This window comes from Polyodon spathula, chromosome 20 (genome assembly GCF_017654505.1).
Source record: "Polyodon spathula isolate WHYD16114869_AA chromosome 20, ASM1765450v1, whole genome shotgun sequence".
NCBI lineage: Eukaryota > Metazoa > Chordata > Actinopteri > Acipenseriformes > Polyodontidae > Polyodon > Polyodon spathula.
Genome location: NC_054553.1, coordinates 2,192,016 through 2,217,295, shown reverse-complemented (window position 1 = coordinate 2,217,295; position 25,280 = coordinate 2,192,016). Strand labels below are relative to the sequence as shown.

At 40.0% G+C, this 25,280-nt stretch overlaps 1 protein-coding gene across 1 annotated transcript; it reads right to left on the bottom strand.

The window, feature by feature from the left end:
- Positions 1-4,695: 4,695 nt before the first annotated feature.
- LOC121295583 (ribosomal biogenesis protein LAS1L-like) lies at positions 4,696-19,540 on the bottom strand. Its single transcript, XM_041220402.1, has 13 exons — positions 19,291-19,540; positions 18,752-18,877; positions 18,381-18,450; positions 18,090-18,171; positions 17,349-17,507; positions 17,058-17,104; positions 13,665-13,777; positions 12,047-12,132; positions 11,475-11,684; positions 10,636-10,783; positions 10,146-10,498; positions 9,712-9,862; positions 4,696-5,257 (listed from the first exon to the last, which is right to left on the bottom strand). Exons 1-13 carry the CDS (start codon positions 19,437-19,439, stop codon positions 5,182-5,184), a joined length of 1,770 nt encoding a protein of 589 aa, XP_041076336.1. The 5' UTR covers positions 19,440-19,540; the 3' UTR covers positions 4,696-5,181.
- Positions 19,541-25,280: the final 5,740 nt, after the last annotated feature.

Genomic DNA, 25,280 nt, shown 5'->3' with positions numbered 1-25,280 from the left:
ATGATGCTTTTATGTTTGTTGGTTTAATGTTGCATCAATGTAAAACTGACATCATTTTCCAATTCATATATCGGATTATGGCTCATCCAGGTGGAATATGTATAAAGTATAGTTTTCTGTTAAACCGGTACTTCTCTTTGTGAAATTTAAAAATCCATGTGAGGGTGTGCATTCATTTCCTTGAGTCTCAGGTACCTTGCAAGGTGATAAAAAGAGCCTTCACGGAAATGCACTTTGACTCATTTCCAAACCTTCAGTACCTGCAGTAGGTTTTTTTGGGGGGGGGTGGGCTGTCGTTCTGCAGCTGAAGCCCTGAAGAGGCTGCCTTTTTCTTTAATGCTGCACCGAAAGGACACCGCCACCCTTCTTAGATTCAAGTTTTATTTAAATATTTTGGAATGTTATTAGCTCGAGCCAGTTCGAGCGGGACTTGTTGACTTCTAGTTTTTTCATGAGAGTCAGGAAGGCCGTGTACGGCCCTCTGTTTCTTCATGAGAAGGTGTGACACTGCCTAAATGTTTCTTACTGTGAAACACTCCGAACGTGAGGCTGCAGTCAGGTTTGTTTCTGGCATTTTGCTAACGGCTTGCATGCTGCTGTTTTTATCTTTTTATTATACTTTTTTCTTATGTAATCTGTACTGAACTTAATTCAGCCATAACTTTGAAGTACACACTGATTATTGACACTAGCTTTTGTAAGGCCAATTTGTTTTTTGTTTTTTTAAGGGCAGATATATTTTTTATTTTTAGGTAACACTAATGCTTTTTTTAAATACAAAATTTGTAGGGGAAAAAAAAAACAGCTGCTCTCCAAGCATGATAAAATATAAAATTATTTTAGCCTGAAGCTGTCATCCTTTTTTATGTTTTTGTTGCCCTTCTGTCAAGTTTAAAATCCCCTCTTCTACGCACAGCTGTTGGGTGTCTTCAGGTACTTGACTTGCTCAATCCTGCCCTGATTCTGCTCCATACTTTTTCTGTTTTAAATGCAGCAAAAAGCAATGCCCCAAATGTCCAGAAACGACCTTTGTTTGTTGATACAAATTGTATCTCTTTTTTCTTGATTGTATAAAATATTTATGAAATGTACAGTATCATCTATAGTATAGCTTTAATATCGATTTTTTTTTTTTTTTTTTTTTTTGCCACAATGTTTGTGACACTGTGTGTCACTGGGAGTAGCCCATGGGTATGTACTATTTCTTACTGGGCACTGTAGTTTATAGAAAAAAAAAAAAATTGAAAAAATGCTAGGTGTGCACAGATCTCTTGTGTACTGCTTTTAGCATTATCCTGTCCTCTATCTGTACATGATTTATTATGAATAAAAAGTAAACTGTGTTAATAAAGCTGAGATATGTTGTTACACTGTATTCTTAAAACTGAAAAATGTGTGGTAATTCAAGCGCTGTTGTACCTGATCAGTATAATAACACATCTGCCTTGCCCACTATTCTTGCAGTTGCTAAAATTGTTTTGCAAATGGCTAGCTCTTTAATGACGTTTTGAAGCCAATTCGCTCTAAACGTCTACTATAAAAAGGCATTGTATTTCTAATCTACTCAAGCTAATATCTAAGCAGTTATATAATGACCAGGATCTGTGAAACTTTGCTGGGATCACCACACTTTTTGTTTTATATATAAATTTTTTTTTTTTTTTTTAAATAAATATTATGATTGCAAGTTGCCATGACTTTCTGGCTCAGAATTTTGCCTAAAGTAATAAAAAGCCACTTGGAGGCTTAGTGTATTCAGTCACCTATTTTAATGTGAGCCAGTTAAAAAGCAATGTAAAGTGTATGTATTTCAAAGGCAACGAAGGATATATTTGCAGATTTTTTTAAAAAACATTGTATTGACATTCAATGAGGTGGTATCTCTTTTAATTGGAAGCATATCGTACTTGCATGTTCTTGAGCTAGTCTTAATCTTGCAAATCTAATTGAGAGATATTTGAATAGTGCTGTGTGTGTATGTGTGTGTCTGTGTATATATATATCTGTATATAAACAATTGAACAATTCTGCAGTTTTACCTATAAATCAATTTACTTATCTTCCAACTTGCCCTCATTTGCTAAGCTTTATTTATTGTTTAAAATGTTTCAAGACGTACACTTTTACTATAACATTTCTTACTGAAAATGAGATCCGAGACTAAATACAAATTATACTAACTGCATTATTAATTGAATTATTATATTGTGTATCTGAAGTTCATGATTAGATTTGACAATCTGAGCGAAAAAGTTGTTTTTCTGTTAAGTGTACTCTGCTGTGCTTATTTAGCTATGTCAAGGGTGAGTTGACTAATATTAGTCCTTGTGTTGTGTTGAGCTGCAGTAGTTTGTTTTATTCTTTGGTTGAATGAAACTTGTTGCTAAAATTAATTGTATATATATATATATATATATATATATATATATATATATATATATATATATATATATATATATATATATATAATTAAACAGAAAAAGAAACAACTTTATAAACTCTTTGGGTCTGTTGACCCAAACACAATGTAAGTCTCAATGACAAAGTGTGTCTGTTTCTTTAAATAAAGCCAATGTGTGGTGTTTGTACAGTAATTGTAACGTGTGTGGAATAAACATGTTTAAATTGGGCCCAATACATACAGCAATGTCCAGTCGCAGGCCCTCTCCTCAAATGATTCTCGTCCAGTTCAAAAGATATAAAGGGTAACATTCCGTTTGAATGTAAAACAATCCGTGGAAATCATTCTAATAGAGCTGTCAAAATAAGCAAAGGCACCGAAAGCAGCCTCTCCCAGCTCCCTCTGATGGAGCTGGTTACTTAATGGGCTCCCAGTGTAAAGTACAGTAGTCGTGAGTGTTAACCCTCAGAATAAGGAGTAACTAACATACATGGGATGCAGAGGCCTTTTTATCAATGTTAAGAACAGGAGAATAGTGGAGGTAGGTGAAAGAATTTATACATGGGAGTTGTACAATGAAACGTGATAGATGCATCAGCAGCCTTAAGACTATATTGGGCTGCAGACCCGTTTTCATACTGGAGCAAGTAAATGGAAACATGGCAGAACACAGATTCAGAGTTGCAGTGTTATTTATACCTTCTTCAGTAGGTGTGGCTTGAAAATCCTTAACTCAGACAGCAAGGATCACTACTCCGATGATCGTACTGAATAAGATTCTAGATGTTGTGAAGGGTTCTAGTCTGTAAGGATGTGTGTGGGCACTTGTATTACCTTGCACTTGTCCCCCACACAACTGCTCTATCTCCTACTGGACATGGGGTACAGAATACTTGTTTAAAAGGTCAAAATCAGCAATAAAATAGATTTTCACAAAACTCCTTTCAGTAAGTTACAAGCCAACATACTGGTTCCTGATGCAGCGGAGATCGCGATACAAAAGACAGATTTTGTTTATGCTTTACTATATGTTCCTGTGTGTGTATTATATAATAATAAAAAAATTTAAAAAGCAGATGTTGGTTTAAATGTATGGTTAAGAGCTACTGTTATTCTAAAATGTTTAGCTTGTATTTATCATGTCACTATGAATTGAAAAATGTAGAAAATAATTATTTATTTGGTGCATATGGTTTAACTTCATGGTACTGAAAATGAACAAGCTTTTTTTTCCTTCAAGAAAAAAAGTTTGTAAGTTGAATGTGGTACGATCATTTTAGTGTTTTAAATACTGATAGTTCCTTTTAATAAGACTATTTTTAATAAATGCCTGCATTCTCTATTTTAGCATGAAGTGTTCTTTTTGTTCAAAGGTAACTTGGTAAAAAAAAAAAAGTAAAGAAAATATACCATGTTAAACTAATTATTTATTAAAATAGTTGTATTGTGCTACCATATGCAGCTGGTTTATTGCTATTGAATGTACATGAAATATTAAGTATGATGTAACAGGATTTTGTTTTAAAATATATATTACACGTGCATACATATTTGATATTTATTTTGCATTCTTATCTGAAAATTCTGTGTAATGTGTTGCTGTTGATATAAAAGGTCCAATTTTGGACTTGTATAAACCACAATGTGCCAAGATATTTCACTTAACAGGCATACTCTAGCCCTTTGTAAGGAAATGTCATACAGACAAAGCAGCCAATACTATCATACCACATATCTGTATTCATATAGAAGCCTAAGGCAGTTCCCTTATACACAGACATCTGCTGTCCTATAACCCTACGATACAAAATGCATTGCACAGATCTACAGACCATGGGTCTAATTGTTAACAGTTAACTGGAATCTTTAAGAAGGAGGCTTCAGTCTCAGTAATGTTTTTTTTTTTTTTTTTTTTTTTTTTTTTTTTTTTTTTTTTTTTAAACAATTCAAACATTTTTAAAGAAAACACAAAAATTCAAATAATAAAACAGTAGTTCTACTAGGGTGTTCTAAACTCAAATGCCAATACCTGACAGGATGTTATTTAAAGTTTGTTAACAGGCAATTACTTATCCATTCACTTTAAACTTGTAATAAAGACAATGAAAACTCATTTGAATACCACACAGGTACAGTAAATACAATGGTCTTTCCTCAGACAATATCGGTAGACATGAACATCAAAAACAGAACTCAATGGGCCGCCCTGCATGTGTGCAACTTAGCAGATGGACAATTTGTCTTTTCATAATAGTCCATAGTGTAGGTATTTTGGGGCACAGCAAACAAGGCAATAAAGGGAGACATGTAATTTATTGATTGCACCTAAACTATACCAAGACAACAGCAAATAAATAGCAAAATGTTATTGTGTAGTCCTAAATCAAAACATTGCGGTGGGATTTTCTTAGAAACAGTATTGTCTCGTTAGAAGCTAGGCTTGTCGGAGAATCTGTTTCCCAAACTTAAATCAAGCACAATCCTGTGTCCTATAAAAAAGCTTCAGAGCTTTTTTACGACAGAAAGGTGTTAACAAGTACACGCAATAACCCAGACACTGAAATTAGGCAAATCAACAAATCTGCAACAGTCTGCACGGCTGCTGGAGAACAAGCAAGCCAGCTTTTACAGCACGAGAAAAAGTGGAATCTAGAGCAAGTCACATTGTTTCTGTGCAGGAAACCCCCGGCTGTAGAAAGCATTGCTCTGTGCAACTGCTGTATTCAGAGCACACATTTCCCCCTTCTGCCTGTGAATGAAGTATTTCTCCTCCTCCTCTTCTAGAAAAGCTGCAAGCCACTTTTTAGTTTGTGAAGATCACTTTGTGTCCACAGGAGGCCTTCCGAGATTCCACGGCTGCAATAGAAACAAAAAAAGTTCCCATTTTATGAATACAGGGAGAGGCCACCATCATAACTTATGAGCCACCAGGCTTATTTAACAAGAAACAATAAAGCTTAAGCCTTTTTAACCAGCTTTAAATGGGCAGCACAACTGCAAAGGACAAATACAGGGGTAAACTACGAACATGGTCAATGGCTCAAGGATGTGTCGTTTATGCTCAGCGTCATACGGGTATATCTCAAAACATCATTGTGAAATCAAGCGAGGATCTGAAACTGCTGGGTATTAACCACTTCTCGCTCTTCTTTCATTTACTCTGCATTTCCCAGTAGCAATCAATCATATTCTTAGAATAATAAAAACAACCCTGCAATGGACCTCTCTTCTAAGGACGTCGTCCTCGTGATTGTTTAGCAGGTAGATCAGGCAGAGACGATTTGGAGCACACTGTCTGAGTTAGGACACTCCGAATCCAAAGATTGTTCATTTCTGTACTGCTGCTGCTCGTCCTCTACATCCATGACAGCCCTCACCGATGTCACGGTTTAAAACATCAATACGTTATGGTTCAAAGCTTCCACTTATGAGCTTTTAACAAAAAGAAGAATATATATCTCAGATGAAGAAAGTGTGCAAAAGCAAAAGCCCACTGTGGATCAACGACAACCCCATTTACAGTCTAGAAAATGGCAAGTCAACTCAACAAATCGTACCGATAATACTCTAATACTCCCTCACAAGCTACATTGCAGACAGGGGAGATACAGCTTTACAGTAAGTTATTATTAAATGTAAACCTTGATTAAACATGCAGCTTCTTGAATTGCTTTGGATTATACAATGCACCAAAGTTCATTAAAAAAAAAAAAAGCCCAACCCTATATAAACTCCATTATATCAGCACAATAATGAAATGCCTCTCCCTTCATTCACAAAAAAAACAAAAAAACACCCTATTATCCATGGCAATCTTCCTGGAGAGCTGCTTTGTAGATCACCTTTGTGTTTGCTTAACAATTACCCTGGGATTGCAGAATCACACTGGCATCATCATGACGAGAGCAGAACAGGACTGAACAAAGTTCAGGAAGGCTGGTTTCACAGACCCACAGTTATCACTAATCTTGGACCGACTAATGATAAGGCTGTCCAAGACAAGTGCTACAGCAGGGTCTGTGAAACCAGCCTTGCTGTTTTCTGAACAATGTGCCAGAAATGTGCTTCTGTAGATTGTACAAAGACTGTATGACGTTTTAGGAAGTCACACATACAATAATCTGAGCTGTCTCCAGACAGAATCTTCACTCGAGGGCATTCTCTGCACAGACCCAGCATGACGCACCTGCACTCCATGCACACGCAACAGCCAGCCTCAAACCCATTTAATAAAGTTACTTTCCACCCACTCACTGCTCTGTGTTCCTACTGGTCTCCTAGCAACTGCTAACAATATCGAAACACTGGTCAACAAATTGGAAAAGCCATTTTAGGGACATGCATTGTCTTCAAGGCCCAGTTTGCTCTGTTTTTGTGCATTTAAAGGCAATGTGTTCTCTCAGGTCCTTGGGAATTGTTCTTGGTGGGCCATGTGACAAACCGTTTAATAGTTTTCTTCTTACTTCTGTGAAATCTAAAGGTCTCCCTTTCTGGCACCTGCAGCAACAGCAGCTGATGTTACACCTGATCGTATTTCCTCATTTACGGAGGTAAAACTGCACAGCTTTTTTGGTTTCGTCAACATTTCCGTGTTTGTGGTTTCAGAATCCTTAAACCAGGATGAAAGAAAGGCCTTTCATCTGCCAAATAATACAACAGCAGACAGACGAAAGGTACAGGCAATTATGCAGAGGAAACTCAATCACTCTCAAGAACAGAGTGGGCTCTGCTGCCTGCCGAGCTCTCATGCAAAGGGAGGGGGGCAACTGAGTTACCCTGGTGATACAAGCTTGTACTTTCACAAAAGTGGAGGTGACAGGAACTAGATCATTTGACTACTTTCCTGACTTCATGTATTTATACCTAGACTGTAGTGGAGGACTAATACCACAATACAATAAAACCTTTGTTTTATACATGCCTTAAAAAACAATTTAGATTTAAAAGAAAAACAGGTGCCAGAAGACTGAGGTTGAGATCATCTAAAAGAGTATATTACAGCAGATAAAACTTCTTTCACTTTTTCAAATTGATGTGCAATTATGTAAATCAACACAACTCTTTCACGGATTAAAGCAAATCACGTATTTGCTATGGGTTTATCAAGGGTTGGAACAAGAAAGACATTATAATAAAGTAAACCGTAAGAATCACTATTATAAGAAGAGTACAATTTCTGTAGGACAACCAGCTGTAGGACTCAGTATTCAGTCCACACCACGGGAATGTGCAATTCTTGTTGACTGGCATATGCATCATTATTGTTCAGGTAATGCGTTTCACGAGTATGGCAATCTCTCCCTTGAAACACACGCAACTGACTTAAATAGACCCCATCTGCAACGCAATTCAAATATCAGGGTTACAAAAATCATTCACCTTTATTTATCCTGTAAATAGGCCATTTCAAACTATTTTTTCATGGCTGGATAACTAAAAGGAAATTGGTAAAACCAGCCACATACAACAAAGTGCAAAAAAAAAAAAAAAAAAAAAAAAAAAAAAAAAAAAAAAAAAAAAAAAAAAAAAAAAAAAAACTGCTCTCCGGTTCTTTTCATGAGATTCCAATTTGATAAAAAACAGACGTCATATCATCAAACCCAGCGTGGGCCCACATCATTCCCCAGAGATACCTTCAAATGCAATCTAAAAAGACAGAGAGATAGAGAGAGAGGTCTTCCCCGAGTGTGATCCCACGCGTAACTTGACGCAGATCGAGATCCTGGAGTGTGTTTCCTCCCAGCTCCCCCACACTGTCAGATAGCCAGACTGTGGGGGGAATGCAGCTTCACACTGCTCAGCACTGCTGCTGCCTTCCACCTACACAGCAGCAGCCCTGATATGCTCCTGCTCATTAGACACATGAAACCCTGGATAACTGAGGGAACTCCAGTGTGGGATGAGTAGGGATGTCTCAATAATTACGGAGGGTTACTACTATCATTCCAGAAACAAAGCAAAGCAAGGGCAGGGTATGAGGTTTATGTTGATAGATCTGAAATGCAGTCGCATGGGTTCCCACATCAGGGAAGGCAGCTGGAGGGAGAAAAATCCCAAGGACTAGGACAATTAATAATAATAAAAAAAACACACAACACTGCCGCTGTCGTAAAGAACCTTCAACACTTGTTAATGTTTATGTTTGCATCTCTTAAAGCCGTACATTTGATAATGGGCAGGACACATTTACTATGTACCCCAGTTCAAGTGTCTATATCGGATACAACAAAATAGTTAACCTTGGGTAGGCCAGGCAGTTTACAATGCAGAGCTCAACATAGAAGCGGGGTATTAAGAGAGGCTCTTCCGTCGAAGCTCCATTTCACATACTGTGGTGTCTTACACACTCGCCTCATGTCAGTGTTGCTCTGGTCAGTTCATGTGTTGGGCAGGGGTATGATTTCCCCCCCCCCCCCCCCCCCCCCCCCCCCCTCGTGGGTAATCTCTTTATGTTTCTGGGTGATTTCTACAGGAAGCAGCTGCTTCTCGAACGTCAAAACAGTTTCCTTTTGCTGCACTTTTCTTCTTAGTTCAACGTCAGTAACGGATGAAAATAGAAACCAGAGAAGAACTTTCTCTGGGCTTTTATGTTGAGTGGAAGGTGTATATGTGCATGGGGGAGGGGGGTGTTGCGAGGGTAACGAATCGAAGACCACAGACTGAACAGCCTGCTTCGAAACAAGCACATGGTAGTTAAATAACCTTGACGTGCGTAGATCCTGTTAGGGTTAGCTGATAACGAACCACAGCCAATGACGGTGCAGCAGAGAGCATACCTGGGTTGCTGTGGTCTGTCAGTGAGAAGTATCAGAGCGGCTCATTGACAGTTTGTGCTGTGGGTTTCAATCTCAACACCAGAACGAACCGGGGCAGCACCCCACCCACACAGAGGCCTGTGCAAGCCACAGAGGGATACCAATAAAAGAACATTTCAAACATGAGCTGCCTTATAAATACAAATCATTTTGTTACTGCTGTTCAAATCTTCGATTCCATCGATGTACAGTGGAGTCCCTCTGTGAAGACCACCACAGCTAGTCCTGTATTGTGCACTTCATGCCCTAACATTGGTTTCAACTCAAACTAGGCATATGGTTTTACAAAAGGCAGGGTCACTTATCCAGGATGGGCAAGCGGACTGTAATCTCATCTACAGCGGCCACGCTAGAAAACATGCCGAGTTTTGTGCCACACTGAAGACTGAAGGCTTCCCCCACCTACAGCTGTAACTGTGGCTGCCTCCAGCCTGCACTATAAATGCATGCCTTTTCTATCTGCCGTCCCTTTTGGCTCAAAGTGCCAGTGCTTACCTGAGGACTGCACCGCGAACGGCTGTCCGCTCCACGTCCACAGGCTGCTCCAGCACAGACATCATGGAGTAACTGTCCAGCAGGAGACAGCTGGGGTCATCAGACTGGCCAGGCACTTTACCCAGAGGGAAATCCTTCCATTTCACATTATCTTAAAAAGAAAAACATATATGGACATAGATTAAAAGTTTTTACTATGAGCTTCATTAGCCACAGTGTATAGGTAACAAGTTAAGGTGTGGTGTCTTAAACCAGGAATGGGAGTTAATCACTGGGACTGTATACAAAGAAATCTGCGGCAACATCACCCCACTTTTACAGAGGTGAAATAAAGTGTTTCCTGCAAGAAATTCAACAGCCCGACAAAGCCAACCTGACAGAGTTCAGTATTGAAATACAAGGTTCATACATGGGTTGTAAGCAGCTGTGCATACCTGTGCATATCTGCCACGGTGACCCTTTCAGTGCTGCCATTCTCTCAGCTATGATCTCTGGGCTCAGCTGCTCATGGAGGTCCTGCGAGGGCTCCTGAACAGTCACTCGCTCCCCTACGTTGAGTCGAGAGGCTGGGCTGGCTGGCTGGGGCACTGGGACCTTGGCTCTGGGCGGCAGATCCTGCCTGACCCTCCTCAGCAGACTCTCCAGGGTGTGGACTGCCTCCTCCTCCAACTGGTCAGTGTCCATTGAAGGGATGGCGCCCTCTCCTGGCTGTGTGTAGATACAGCACAGGTGGAGCAGCCGCTGCTGTGTGTCAAGGGGGAGTGGCTTGTCCATGTACGTCAGGATCCTGCAGGATTAACATTGTTACCCGTCACAAAGTTAACCTCCATGGGATTTGCAGAACTAACAGAATATTTATTAGCGCTTCTCGTGTTTAGTATTGTTTTATAATTCAAACCCAAGTTTAATAAACAGGGTACTTACTGCTGCAACAGGTAGGGGGAGGCCAGGCATGGGGCTGCCAGACACAATGTCAGGAGTTTCTGCCACTGCAGTCGAACCTGGTTCGCAAACAGCTGGCATTTACTCTTGGTCTCCTTCTGGCTACGAGAGAGACCTTTCTGCGATTTTCCTAAAGAAATGGGAATCGTAGCAAGAGGAGTCAGTGACATCAACACACTGCACCCTTTGAAAGGGGTTGCACCAGAAAGACCGTCATTCTCCATAATGTGACTGTGACTTCCGTGTATATTCTTTCATGTTGTGGTTGAGACAGAAACCAAGCTGCTAGCTGACTCATCTATTTGCCGACAGCGTTTTCAGAAAACGATTCTCACATACACCAATTTCACATCCCATATTCCCTGCTTTACTTAAAAGTCCAATGTATAAGAAGTCAATTATATGATGAATTAAGACTACACTCATTTGGACTAAAAGTTAAGCTCTACATAGACGTCTCTGACCTGATCTGGTATAGATAATGATATACAGTTATTCATTCTACTAAACTGAATAAACTGCTTAACTGCACTTATAATTTGCTTAATTAGACCTTTTTATTTGGTTTCAGTTCTTAAGAGTTGCATATTTCAAGTTAGCTATAACATTTGATAAATAACTTGAACTGCAACTGTTTAAGAGCTGGAAACAAGTAAAAAGTTCTAATTAAGCAAAGTATCAGTTCAATTAAGGGTATAGTTAAGTAATTGAGAGCTCGGTTGGAATGAAAACCAACAGCCACAGGGGGTCCCCAGGACCGAGTTTGAGAAGCCCCGCCCTAGCAGGTTCAGACAGTCACTCTGGTTAAGTGGTGGAGGTACCTGCTCTGTGATTGTAGGTCAGGATGTCAGTGATCCAGCCTGTGATGTACTGGGTCCTGTGCGCAGAGGTCTCTGTGCACAGCTGCAACTCAGCAAACAGCTTCTCCAGCAACACCTGGGTGAACACCTGGGAGTGCAGCAGCTTCAGCAGGGGGTGCCAGAACTGAACGAACACACGAGGGACGCATGGCATCGACAACTCGGCATTGTCTGCAACGGGGACAGTACACATGGGCTGCGATTGGTTTTGTACAGTAGTGTGCAAATTAACTGGAAAACCTATCATTTATGTCCTTTATCTGCATGGAAACCTTTATTTCAATTTTCACATAATCAGCAATATAGAAACAATAGGTCACTTGTGTGTGAATTTCAGAAGCTTTAATTAGGCATCTAAAATAACTGCTAGAAAGTCAAAATCACGAGTTTGTCTATTTTGACAATTTTCTAGTGGTTGGATTTCATAGGCACAACAAAACAAAATAGAAGCAACAGGGGTGTTCTAGTAAATTTACACACTGCTATATTTTTTCTTTCTTTGCTGCTTAAACCCCTAATTGCCCGGCTCTTACCTGAAGGGTGGATTTGTAAGGATTCCAGCTGTTCCAAGGTTGGGATGAGAAATCCATCATCCAGGAGAACTTCAGCCAGAGCCTCCCTACAAGACAGCAGGAACGTCAGTGAAGTGCATCAGACCCTGGAAGCAGCGCTCAGGACCGCTTCCTGCTCTCCCAGGCATACCCAGGCTCTCCCAGGCACACCTCTTTCCCATGTGAAGCTGCTCCATTTGTTCTGCATCCTGCTTGCTTCGCACATACATCTACCTGTATATGTCACATATATGTTTACTCTCTCTAATAATAGTCATTGAGACAGCCTGCTGAGTGAATATTTTAGTTGGCCAAGTACCTTCAGGCTATCCAGGGAAGGTTTAACTTCTTCAAAATATAAATTAAAGAAAGGAATGAGAACTGCGTGAAGGGGTATCCCTTTCTTTAATATAACCCGTTTCTGCCTCCACCACACAGTATTCCCTTATTGTTTCTGCTACATTAAGCATAGCAAATAATAACTGATCTCACCAGCAAAAACAGATCTTTATCAACCGCTGGGTCTGCTTCTCAAAGCACTATCAACATCGGTTCTCATTTACAACAGTTCGTTTGTTTTAAGCACTCTTGAAAATTATGTCATTCACCTCGACACAGATAGAAAAAGAGATCTTATTACTTTTAGAGATTTCAACTCCACACAAAAAGCCTGACATAACAATTAATGAAACTTGTGACAGTTAACCTCATGAACTACACAGAGGGTGAAACTGAAGGCGCAGTGAGCAGTGAGAAAACCTTCCAAATCATCTTTCACTGAGCAGTGAGATAAAATGCATGTTTTCCATACTAGCACACTACGAACAGACAGACACACACTGCTGTTCCAACTAGATTGTAATTCCTGTATTCTTTCTACCAAGAACTATTTCTTCTTGTAATGTGTGCAGTGCACAGTGTGTGCGTGGGGAGTAGGGGGTTGGTTTCCACAGTGGGATTCCCCACAGTAAGTTAATAATCAATGGTACGCTATGCAGCGTAGGAGGACAGCCAACAGTGAACACCATCAGCATAAAGCAAATCAAACGAGGTTGAAGATAACAGCAAGACTGCGCTACCAGGCTTGTAATTAACAAGGAGGTGCACCTACGCCACTGTTATCTATTCCTGCAAACGAATCACTTCTCTTCCTCTTAAATTTCTTTATAGCCTTGAGGTACAGGACTAGCAGCCAGGGAACATTGCTTAATCTCTCCCGAGCCAAGGTTAAAGAACTGGATCACATTACCTTTTGACATTCAAGGCACTGAACTTTAAAATTAGCAAATTGAATCAAGGGATTTGCAGCTGCACCATTCCCTCTAGATGACGTACACCAGTGGCTTCTACTTTGTAGGACAGAAGTTTCAATCTCACAGCATTGACAGCACTGCAGCACAGTCAAGCAATTGGCTACGATTTAAGAACAAACTTTCTTTATTGTCCGTTTTATTATTAAAACGAAGCACAACAGCACTGTAAGACAGTACATGTGGTGGAACGCTAGCAAAAATAAATGAATTGACTGTGTTTTGTGAAGTTGTTTCCCCAAACAAGCTCTCGAACCGAAGCTCATTCTCTGCCTTTGACCTGTGTATACCTGTTCTCGGGAGCAAAGTCTTTGATCTGCATCATGATCCACTCCAGCTCCGAGGAGGGGCAGGGCCACATCACCTTCTTTGCCTTGTTCTCCTTCTGCAGCTCAGCTAGGACCTTGCAGTGGGGGTGGGGTGGAGAAGGGCAGGGAGGAGTACAACTACATTTCATTCCAAGAAATCAAACAGCCATAAAACTGACACACTGAAAACAAACAAAACAACACACTTCTGATCATGCCTGTTTTCATGTGTTCTGTTTTAATATGCTGTTGACTGTTCACTAATTTAAAACAAGCTCTTCTCTGTAGAATTGAAGCAGACATTCATTCTTGCCCGACTCTCTCTCTCTCCTCCACTTTCCTTCATTTTTCACGATGCAAAAAAGTTGACCTCCTTACAACTAAAATAAACAGAACAGACTGTCAACTAGAAGACAATAAGCAGGCGATGGAATAATGTAATAAACGGACACATAGGATATTTTTTACCCCCTCCCCTCCACCACTACCATCGCCTTGTTTCAGAATACAGAGTTCCCAGCTTTCACAGAAAAATCTCCCATTTTGAAATGCTCGCCTGTGTTTCTCATCACTCCCACTCCCTCTCCCACACACCACTGTGGTTGGCTGTGATAACGACGCTCACTCAAGTAATAAATAACCCATTGGACCAAGATGTTTGGGAAGGTTATAAATCAAACAGCAGCCACCAAAGAAACTCTAAATGCTCAGGGAGTGAGGGGCGAGAGAATTTTCATGGGCTGTTCCGGGAAGTCCTCATTCTGACACTATGCTTCTTAATGAAGGCACTGAGGGAAGAGTTGCCAAACACTGTTCTTTCAGCCTGTTGTCATGGTGATATCTACCCCTGATTAAGGAAGTGAGAAGTGCTCGGTGCTTTCTCACTGCCACCTGTCTTCTGAACACCTCCTTTCTTTTACCACAAAGCTGAAGCCTCCAACAGCTCTCTAGCTGGCAAGCCAGACGAGCGAGAAACACCTCCCTACAAGCAAAGAGCTCATGTCAATTCTCACCTCTCAGCAAAAATAAATCAGTGAGCACATACGAGTTAGGTCAAAAGGCTCAGATCCTAACACCCTCACAAACCTGTGCCAGAGAAAGGTCCCTGATAATTGGGTAGCTCTGGGGTACAGCCCAGTAAGCTTAAAACATCACCTTTGTTTAGAGGAAAGGGTGGACAAAGACCAAAGGCCACTATACATGTCTTCTCCACCTGTGTCGGCTCAGTGAGGGTTGTTTTATGGCCAGGGTATTGTCCTAATGTTTTAAAAGGCAGACATCCTCTAATCGAAGGCATGATTTCAAGAAGCCTAGCGCTCACATCATGCTACGGCAAGAACGGGGCACTTTTGTTAAATCAATCATTCAATCCAGTATTTAACCAGGTAAATCAGCAGAGACAACAGATTCTCATTTTCAATGACGATCTGTCCAAGAGGCTCCATTTTCATTCCTAATATTTTCATTATAGCACCTGGGGTCATTTGATCAACGAGTCTCCGTTGTGATAACCAAGGAGTTCCTTTTTAAATTCAAAAGATGTGACACTCCTAGGTATTCTAGAATAATGGACTGTGACTGGGTACAAGTGATGTGTTAAATATTTTGCTTCTCAATAACTGTTATACAGTAAAACAATAATTAACAGAAATACTTCATAAAAAATAACAAATGATGCTGCTGAATCAATTAAAGCAGAGGCTAAACCGGTGTGTGAAGAATGTCATCAAATTTTTAAATTATCACAATTATAAGCAATATTAATAACAAACCTGTTCTCTTTATTTATCCACAGCATTTGAGCCGGACCGGATCATTCTCACCCCAGAGAACCCTCACCCCCATGACGAGAAATATCCTAGGCAAACCTTCACCACCGTGATGAGAAATATCCTTGGCTAATCATCACCGCATCAGGTCAATTCTCAACTCCAGGTCTGTGAAAGCCTTTTGAGATCTTTGCCTTTCTTGTGGCTTCTCAGCTTGCACCAGAATTTTGACTTTATGCTCAGGAAGGTCAGTTTCTTCTTTGTAGGCATAAGTAATCCTCAAGTTACTGCACCTTACAATCATGTGTCCAACAAACGTACAGCACAGGAAAGCAGGTCCCAATATAAAGACAATAAGCAGATGGAAATAGACTTGCTCTCTGTAGCGCTGGAGAAAAAAACTGAAATTGGACCAAATACTTAATACATGATTTAGATAATATGTGAAGCTTTAGAAACAATTCTGAACAAAAGGGAAAATGAGCAACTACATACATCACAGCACAATACTACCTCAATACCAATATCTGTCAATTAGAGAAGGGAATATTGCATTCCTGTGAGCCAGCGTACTTCTCAATATTCAGGCAAAAGCATGCTGACAGGAAACAAGACAACTCTAACTCTTCATTTAAAACTATCAGGCTACATAGTTTTAAGATATAAAATCCATTTCGATTCACACTGGAGAATCTTTGCTCAAGATTACCACCACTACGGACCTGTCATTCTTTCGATAGCACAAAAACTCAAGGGAGAGTTGGAGTCACATCTTCGAACGGGGCTTTTATGTTTACTGATGCGTCTCCGAAGTGGACGATTAGTTTCACCTCTATATTGTAATTTGCAAGGACATGAAATAAGACATTCATAGAGCAAGTAATACACGGGTTAACCCTATACTGTTTAGTAACAGAGCTCATAAAGGGGTCTGTTTTAATGCCGTTTTCACAAGCCGCACAGTTGCAACAAGGGAAAAAGCCAGAAACACCACCCAGTCTTCCCTAATTTGTATTGACAATTGCACAAGTATCAGTCTATTTTCACCTGTTTACTATCTATGCAAGCACACTACGATCCAAAAAGCCTGCCAGTGACTCTCTCAAGATGGTAGCAGCAGTTACAGGTGGCTTTGGTACAGGGAACAACAAACACAGTACTGGTGAGAATTGTCCTGGACTAATGTTCACTCTCTCTGGACAGAATACTTGGTGAGAATTAGGCTCTGGTGAGGATAAGCTTGAAACACTGGCATCTTTCTGAGTTATGAAAAGTTATTTGCAATCAAATGTTTATAGCACCACCTGCTGTTGGAATATTGCAACTGCATGAATTGCCATACACAGCAGAACGAGAACGTTGAAGACAAGGAAAGACTGGTAGTATCCCATATCCAACCATATACCATGTAGCATGCAAGTGTAATGCATTCATTTGCTTCAACCAAAGCTTTCTTAATATGGTCTGTTTTTAAAAGTAACTCAAGGTTTTACCGTATTGGCAATACATTATTTTTTACAAATATAATACAGGTTACCCACAGCACAGAGCAAAGGCTTCACTACTTACTGCTAATTTAGAATATAAATATAAAATGATGAATTACCTGAAACTGTTCCTTTTCATAGGACACCAACAATTCTCTAGCTTTTTCTAAAAAAAAATAAAATATATTATTTCTCAAAAAAAAAACTTTTTGCTTTGGCACAAGACAAAAGGGTCAGGGATATTGTTGCTAGTGCCAGTAAGAGCAATGGGAATAGCTTTATAGCTTTGGTTATCCCCCCACTTGTGTCTCACTGTTGACAGAATGCTTGCTATCTTCCTATGGGTTAGGGGTTTGAATTGTATTGCCATGCTACATTTCCCTGAGGTTGTTATTTCACGCTTCACTCACTGTAGATCTCTTTGTGTTTGAGTCCGTTGTGCGGCTCAGTGACCTCTTCCTCCTCCTCTTCATCCTCCTCAGTGGAGGAGTCCCACTGCTCCACCAGGCTGCTTCCCAGCTGCTGGGACCAATACTCCTGCCGCAGCCACTCCAGAACACACTCACACCCTGACAGAGAGCACAGCCAGAAAACAACGGGGTTCACCGCTGGGATCAAGAAACCGAACCGCACACAGAACTCCAACCGGGTCAGATCACTGGCTGTTAAGGTTCACTTTAACCAAGAAATCAATTTTATGAATTATTACTTTCACAACGCACACAACAAATGTTGTGAAGATGAAGAGGCAGTTTGACCCACTGAAGCGTGTTCACTGCTAATACACTGTTAGAATTGAATGCCTCCTGGCAGTACCTAATTGTATTTTTATTGTTTCTACAGTTGCAGCTGGTACTAAACTATTCTATGCATGAATAACTCTGTGTAAAGAAGTCTATATAGTTCTGGAGTGATTGAATTATTGCATATTCTCAAACAGCATATAATACTTAGCTTAGTTACACTTCTCTGCACCTTCTCACGTACAATAATGCATTTTTTGTAGCGAGCTGGTCTAAACAGGTCTGCAGCATGGGTTGACGTATTTTACTACTAGACACATCCACACTATCTGAATGTACATTAAGTATAGAGCAGCCACTCTTGGTCTCATCTGTGGTAAATGAAAGATCATGCTAGGCTGTACCCACCTTTCCTACACCACTTCAGGGAGGGGAGTTTCCCATGAGTTATGTCATGGCGCAAGTTCACTATCCACTCTGGAATGTTCATCTGGAAACACGGAAAATTACACCACAATGAAGTGGGTTGATGCCAAGGATTGGATGAAACACAGTAAGCTTAAAAAGACGTTTCAGAAGGTAGATCACGAACACAAATGTAGTAGCTATAAATAGTAGCTAGGAAACATATTTGAATAAAAGTGAGCCGCAGAGATTTCAAGACCATCCAAAAGCGCCTTCTTGTTTTATACTACAAACCTCATTGGCCAGCCGTCTCAGAGGAATAGAGATTGTCTTCTGCTTCCGTTCAGTGATTAAATTCACAAACCTACAGCAGAAAACAGGTCATTGCTTATCAGTGCATGTATCAAGATACCGCACGTGTTTGACAAATCGACAGCTAAAACTTCGGTACCTCTGTGGGCAAGTATATAAATCTTCTGCCTTGTTTTCTGAGTACAGTGCACAGAGATCTATGAGATTGTTCAGTATGAAATATATGTATCATTCCATATTTATTTATTCCATAGTATTATTCCAACTAAACATTTAACAGTGCATTTCTGTCAGTAAAACCAATATTCCAGGGCGCGTCCTAAGACAGCTGTATTTGTTCTCTCCAATCTTACCTTACAAGAGCCATGCCGTACAAGAGCACTAACTCCTCGGTACAGCCCCGTCCAGAAGCGTCCACCACCTGACACCTGACCAGGTCTGCTGTGCTTTCCACGGCGACAGGTGTGCTGCTGCCGTACCTGAGTGTCACACAGACAGGAAGTTCTGAGACACAAGCGAATTCAAACATACCGCTGGACAATCACAGCGTAGACATGAGCTATACATGCACAGAAAACTGAACAGAAAGTCACTGAAGAAGAAATTAAAAGAAAGCTTATTAATGAAATGGGTTTGTATTTATAATATCTGTAAGGGCCTTAGCGGTGATCTTGTAGCGATATTATTATTATTATTATTATTATTATTATTATTATTATTATAATAATATATAAAACCTATAAAGCGCGACAGTGTACAGACATCTTAAATAATACTAACACTATTTATTAATACACGACAACTCTAAGGGATTTTTATTTTTATTTATTAATTTTTTTAACGATTTCTAACGATAACAACATTTGAGGTGCATCATTCCTGTTCGATTTACCTTCCTCTCCATGCAGATATCCTTTGCAGAGCATACTTCTGTAAACTGCAGTCTTTGGAGTATAAATATTCAAGAACCTGGTCCCATTCCGCCTTGTTAATCCAAGCAACTACATGCCCTGCCTTCCCTGAAGACGTTTTTCTGTTCATTATTTTAATTATTGCTATCAAACTCAGCAAGTCCAATTCAACACATACGCTATTATAAAAACTACAGCAGCCTCAACCTAACCCGCGACACACGCCTCTACCCTGACGTAACGAGATCGGCAGAAAGCAGATCGAATACAATTCTAATGTTGTCTTTTTACACGCCCACAAACCTCATGAATTATGTATTAGGCACATATTTGTATTCGACGAGACAAGGTAGGTTGCATATCAGGGAGGAAGTGTCGGGAGGAGGGGGAGCGCTGCATAATGTGGTCCGGTAAATGTAGCAGACCGTGGACAGCCGTTCCCAATTTGTAACCAGATAATACTGCCGTGTATATGCATTGAACTGGAGAAAAAAAAAAAATTCAGTGAGATTAACCATGCGGTGTATATTGTTTACTTGTATTGGACGTGCACGGCGGTATATTGCGGTAAATGCTTAGCAAGAGTAGTAAAGCATAGCTGAGGCATTGTGAAAACACAGACCCACTGTGGATTACGGTCAACGAGTAGCAGATCATATCTACATTAAACAGGACTGCTTGGAGTATAGCCTTTGGTGCACCTTGCATGACGGGTGTGGTACAGAAAGTGGGGTTAGTCGACGTGGTGAAGGCGCTGGTGTTCAGTTCATACTGAAACCTTTTCATCAAATGATATGGCTATACAGACAACAAGAATGCATTTTATTGCACTACAGATGAAACACACTATTGTGTTATAGATTGTGTGCGCTTATAAAGAGTAAGAGGTCGCAGATGGATTCAAATATTAAGCCCCTGCTAAACCACATGGCGTTGACTGTAGTGATGAAACTAAATGAGAAAACAGTACCTTTAAGATTTCAGACTCAAAATAAAAATTATAAAAAAACAAAACAACTACAACCTGACATTTGTCTTGCTTTCCCTACACTTTACTATGCTTTTACCATGGTACTTCATACTGCACTATGAAGGGGACTGTCTATTAGGCACGTACTTGGTATTCATTTTTCTTCGTGTCTGCAGAATTTGGAAAGTTAGTGTTGATGACAGCTCTGTACTCCTAATCATTCTGGGAAAACACCAAGCTGAGCTGGGCTTTCACAGGCCTCTCATTTTGGCTTCATTCCTAATGCAATATCGAGTTCCTCCAGGAGGGATCAACCTTTTATCGATGATAAACTTGATAAACTTCTTTAAACTTGTGGTTAACCACAAATTCTTTCCCCAAAGGAAACGACGTTTGAATTATTCCTGACTTCCAGGCGTTTCAAAGCAAGGTTAGTGTTTAACAACACAGAGCACAAAGATTGTTAAATACCCCTGCTCAGCAAAGTAAATCCATGCACCCTTCTGCTAGTATTTAGTACCTTCACACTCTGAACACCCAGCAATTTCAATTCTACTTCATTTCACTGGTACACTTTTACTTCCTGTGTCAGACAGACATGCTCTGTTGGTGTATCCGAGTACCACAGGAAGTGATATTGAGCCAGGACGAAGGAACTTTTGTTTTCTACAGTGTGGGGTCTGTATGCCCCCCAACTAAGATTAAAAAACAAAAAAAAACAAAAAAAAAAACATATGTAATAAAAAGGTCTTTCTAATGCTTACAAAAAGTAAGAACATTGATTTTAACCCTCATGTTATCACTCAAAGCTGAAAGTGCATTACAGCCACATCTGTGTGTTTGGTATTGTATACTGCCATGTGTGTGCTATCATAACAGCATGTTCTAGTGTAAGCACACAGAAGGCCCAGGTTCTGATCAATACCTCACACATATTCATCTCAAAAGTAATTTTTAGCTCTCTTCTAGAATGCTGTGTGCACATGTCAGGCACTGGCCTGGGTAACTGTCTCTCATGGTATTTATTGGGATGAGTTTGTCATGAGCAGTATAACAACCTCAGACTCAAAGCAGACAAGTGGAAATTTAAAAAACCTGACCAAGTTCTCGTTTATATACATGTCAGCAGTATGAGAGCTTGCAGTCTCTGGTACGATATACCCCATCAAGCACTGGGAGTTACAGTAGCCAGATCGGACAGACTTTGACAGAGGGCTGATAGCAGGCATTCAGACAGCATGTGCATCCAAATTCAACCCTGCTGCTCTGAATCTTAAAATAAATAAATCTAGAGCATTCTGTTTATAATGCTACTAGGTAAGTAAGTAGCAGTGCACAAGTTTATTTATTTATTTTTTTCATATAGTAGATGCCCTTGCAAAACAAAGAGCCGGTTCCCCTAATGGATCAGGCTATATTTAGCAGATGATGAAATGTACCACCGCCCGGCATCATTTACTGCTGTCTAATTCCTGGCAGCCAGCACGTCCTCTGAACACTTGAAGCAAATTGCTGCTGCTCCTGTGCTTATTGTGGGAGCTATTTTGAGCTATAATGGTTTTATAATTATTATCTACATTTCATTAGACTAAGAGAACATGAGCTGCGCTGTGTTCCTTCTACTTCTAAAATAATTTGTTGAAGTTTCACATGTGCTTCGCTATAATTGACTGTTGCTGTAGGCTGTAGGCTAGCTGTAGGCTGAAGACAGCGTCATTACAGTTCCTGTTAAGACCACTATTCACTGTGGGACGACAACATAGATGAAATGTTGACCTTTATCCTTTTGTAGTCGTGGGTGTGTGAAGAGTTTTTAGACTGTGTAAAGTTACCATATCTTACGGGATCTTTGACTCAAAGTTGAATAATTTGTCAAATTCTATCAGTTATGTTTATCCAGCACCTAAGAAATAGGCCCATTGCATGTGAAAAACTATTGCCAACTGAAACACAGACAACCCCACACAAAGAAAGCAAGCGTATCTATACACCACACAGACAACCCCACACACAAAGGCACACACATCCGTATTTGACACACCAGCAATGCAGACTTACAGGGATAGTTAACACCTTCAAACTATGCTAAATAAAGGAGTTCCTTCTTCAGTTCAACTAAAATAATTCAGGACTGAAAAGGGTTCATGTCTTACCTGTTGCATCTGTAATCTCTATAGGGTTTCTGAGGGGACATAAATTACAGCTGAACACCTCTTTCCAAACCACCTCCTGTCAGAAATTGAGCTTTTACAGGTGCTTAGAAAATGCAATTTTGGAATACTTGGGTGAATCAGCAAAACAAAATAACGGGATATAAAACAGGTAAGAAATGAGATATTCTTTAAACATGTCAATGATGTTAGGTATCCCTTTAACCCATGAAGTGACATTGTCCTCATTATCTCTTTAATTATGTTGTTATGATAACTTACTCGAATCCTATCACTAACTGGGTACTTAATGGGTTAAAATGAAGTAAATATGATGATCTCAAACAAGTTCACTTCACAAAACTACCACACAGCTTGGCTCTATTCATATGTGGTTCATGAGAGTCCCTGGTTGGCCTACATGTTGAGGTGAAGTCAGGGTTGAGATGCCCTTGCAGGGGTGTAAGGGGCCCACTGTCCAGGCTACAGCAACCTCACCTGTCACAGCCTTTACAAACAAGCAGAGAAAGTGATAAAAAACATTCCTGCTCTGCTTGTGTGTGTGCAAAAATGGATGTGACAAGGAACACAAGAACATGCAAACCAAGGTGGAAGTGAATCAAACAGGGAGCGGGCCCAGTAGTCAGGGCAGTGGTTCCACATCATGCACATATATGGCATTCAGGCACTCGCCCATACCAGGACAGGAGTAACAGGAACCGCTCGTTTCTTAAGAGCGGTTTTTAATTCTTCGATTCGGGGACGGAGCGGTGATGTCATGTGACGTTTCCAGCTACAATAACAGGAAATGTTCGAGTGTTTACCCTGGCAGAATCTGCCCCTCTGTGATTTTTTACTTCCCGGCTTATATCTGCTTCCTCTGATTATTACACTGCATGGCTCAGGAAAAAAAAGAAAAAAAGTGGTCAGATATTTGCCAAGGCATTAGGATCGGATACTCCTGCTCCAAAAATAATACGAGTTGAGAATTTCATATTGTACTCTTCCTGTTGATTTCCAAAATCAATGACTCTCACTTTAAAAATACAACACTCTTAGCTATTGCTTCCCATTCCAGGTAGAAGAGGATTCCTGAAGTGATTGTGGGTCTGACACACCATACTTAGACAGAGAGCTGCTACTTGGAAACCTGATGGATCGGTTTCTTTCCTTCTTGATTCTGAAAAGACAATGCATAGTTGTTTTTTTTTCTTTTCTTTTTTCTCAGCAGTACGGCAGGAGGCTGTGTATTTCCTGAAGTGAGAAAGCTGCTCGCAAACACAGTTTCCTGGCCTGTCAGAACAGGACTGCAGGAAGTTCAGATTGAGCCTGGCCTATATCAGCAGGAAGTGAGATAGGAGTCTTCTGCCCAGGTCACATCACCTAATAGATTGAATGGGAAGAACTCCCTCCACACACACACAGCACTATTTGAGTGCTTGTAAACTGTGTACAGTAAAATCTCTCTTGGGTTTTATTAAAAAACAAATTCAGACCAGCTCCTTACAGCTGGTGACAGTGTGAAGATTCACTGTACCTCTAGTATGAACAGTATACAACCAATAAATACATCATTTCATTGCACTATAGAAAGCATTGGATGTTTTTCTAATTATTACTATTTGTCTTTTACTTTTTCTTATTTCTTCCTCAATTGCATGAGATTTCTCTGGTTCACAGTGCTACATTAGTTTAGTTAAACATTTTTGTAATTAAGGGGCAATACTGAATACTGGCAATACTATGGGGCAGAATCTTGTACACATAAAACCACATCTTATCATTGCTGGTAAAATGTTTAAATTCTAAAGCGGTTGTCGCTTATATTAATGAACAAAACTTAAAAAACCCCAAGGTACTCCTAGCTTTAGTAATAAAGGGAACTTCATTCATTTTGGCATCACTAAACAGCGCTGCAAATGTAAGGGTTTTAGAAAACGATAGTCTATCACCTTTTACACCAACAATTAAAATGTCTGGTCAGAATACCAGTATATAACGGGGTTAAGAGAGTTATACAGAGCAAACCCACTTTTAAAAAGCACTCCTGGTGTGTGATTAAACCGATTGGTTTCTCATTAAGTGGCAGGATTGATACGTCACATATGAAAATAAAATGGCGGTGAAATACAGTGCCAGAATATCTTAACGACGTGCATACTAGTACAAAATGAAGCAATACAAATTCCCATAGGAGCTGCTGACTGAAGCTTAGCGACTGAATCATATGACACGGGCAGGACTCTGAGATTTAACACTGTGATGACGCGCAGGATTCTGAATGAATGGGCTAACTTCTCAAACACACCGCTTCAACATTGCTACAGTGTACAGTTAATAAACCTATGGTATTTAACAGCTTCCCTAATGGTTAATAACGCATCAGAGTTCCACAATTACTTATTTTCCATTAGTACCAAACTTCAGCCAGCCTTATATATGATTTACCAGTTTAGCTAACTTGTCTCACTGCGCGGTCGTACATAGGACTACATTAAGATCTTCATTTTAAATTATTTTCTTTAAAAATATTATCAAAATAGCTATTTATTAGTTTACTGTATTATACACAACTATATCATACTGTACTTACGAGATTTGCATATTATTTTGTACGCAGAAATATTAAACCTTGCAAAACAAAAGCCTCTTTTTTCTTTTTACCATTGACGAGTGAAAACTTGTTGCAGTACTTGAAACATGACTGATTCCAACACTGGAAGCATTGAAATCTCTCTGATATACCCATTAAGTGCAGGAATTCCTGTCATCGTTATTAATGGACTTTGACTCAGAGATGGGTCAGCGTGCAGCAAGGTCTAGCGCACAGTCTCCGGGCGGGGTCTCTCTT

Bases quoted from the DNA above. Each gene is read 5' to 3' on its own strand.
- LOC121295583 (XM_041220402.1), bottom strand. From the start codon at position 19,439: ATGAACAGAAAAACGTCTTCAGGGAAGGCAGGGCATGTAGTTGCTTGG. The intron at 13,778-17,057 runs GTAATTCATCAT...CCCCACTGCAAG, and splicing joins ATGAAAAGGAACAGTTTCAG to GTCCTAGCTGAGCTGCAGAA. The intron at 12,133-13,664 runs GTATACACAGGT...GCTGTCTTGTAG, and splicing joins GACTTTGCTCCCGAGAACAG to GGAGGCTCTGGCTGAAGTTC.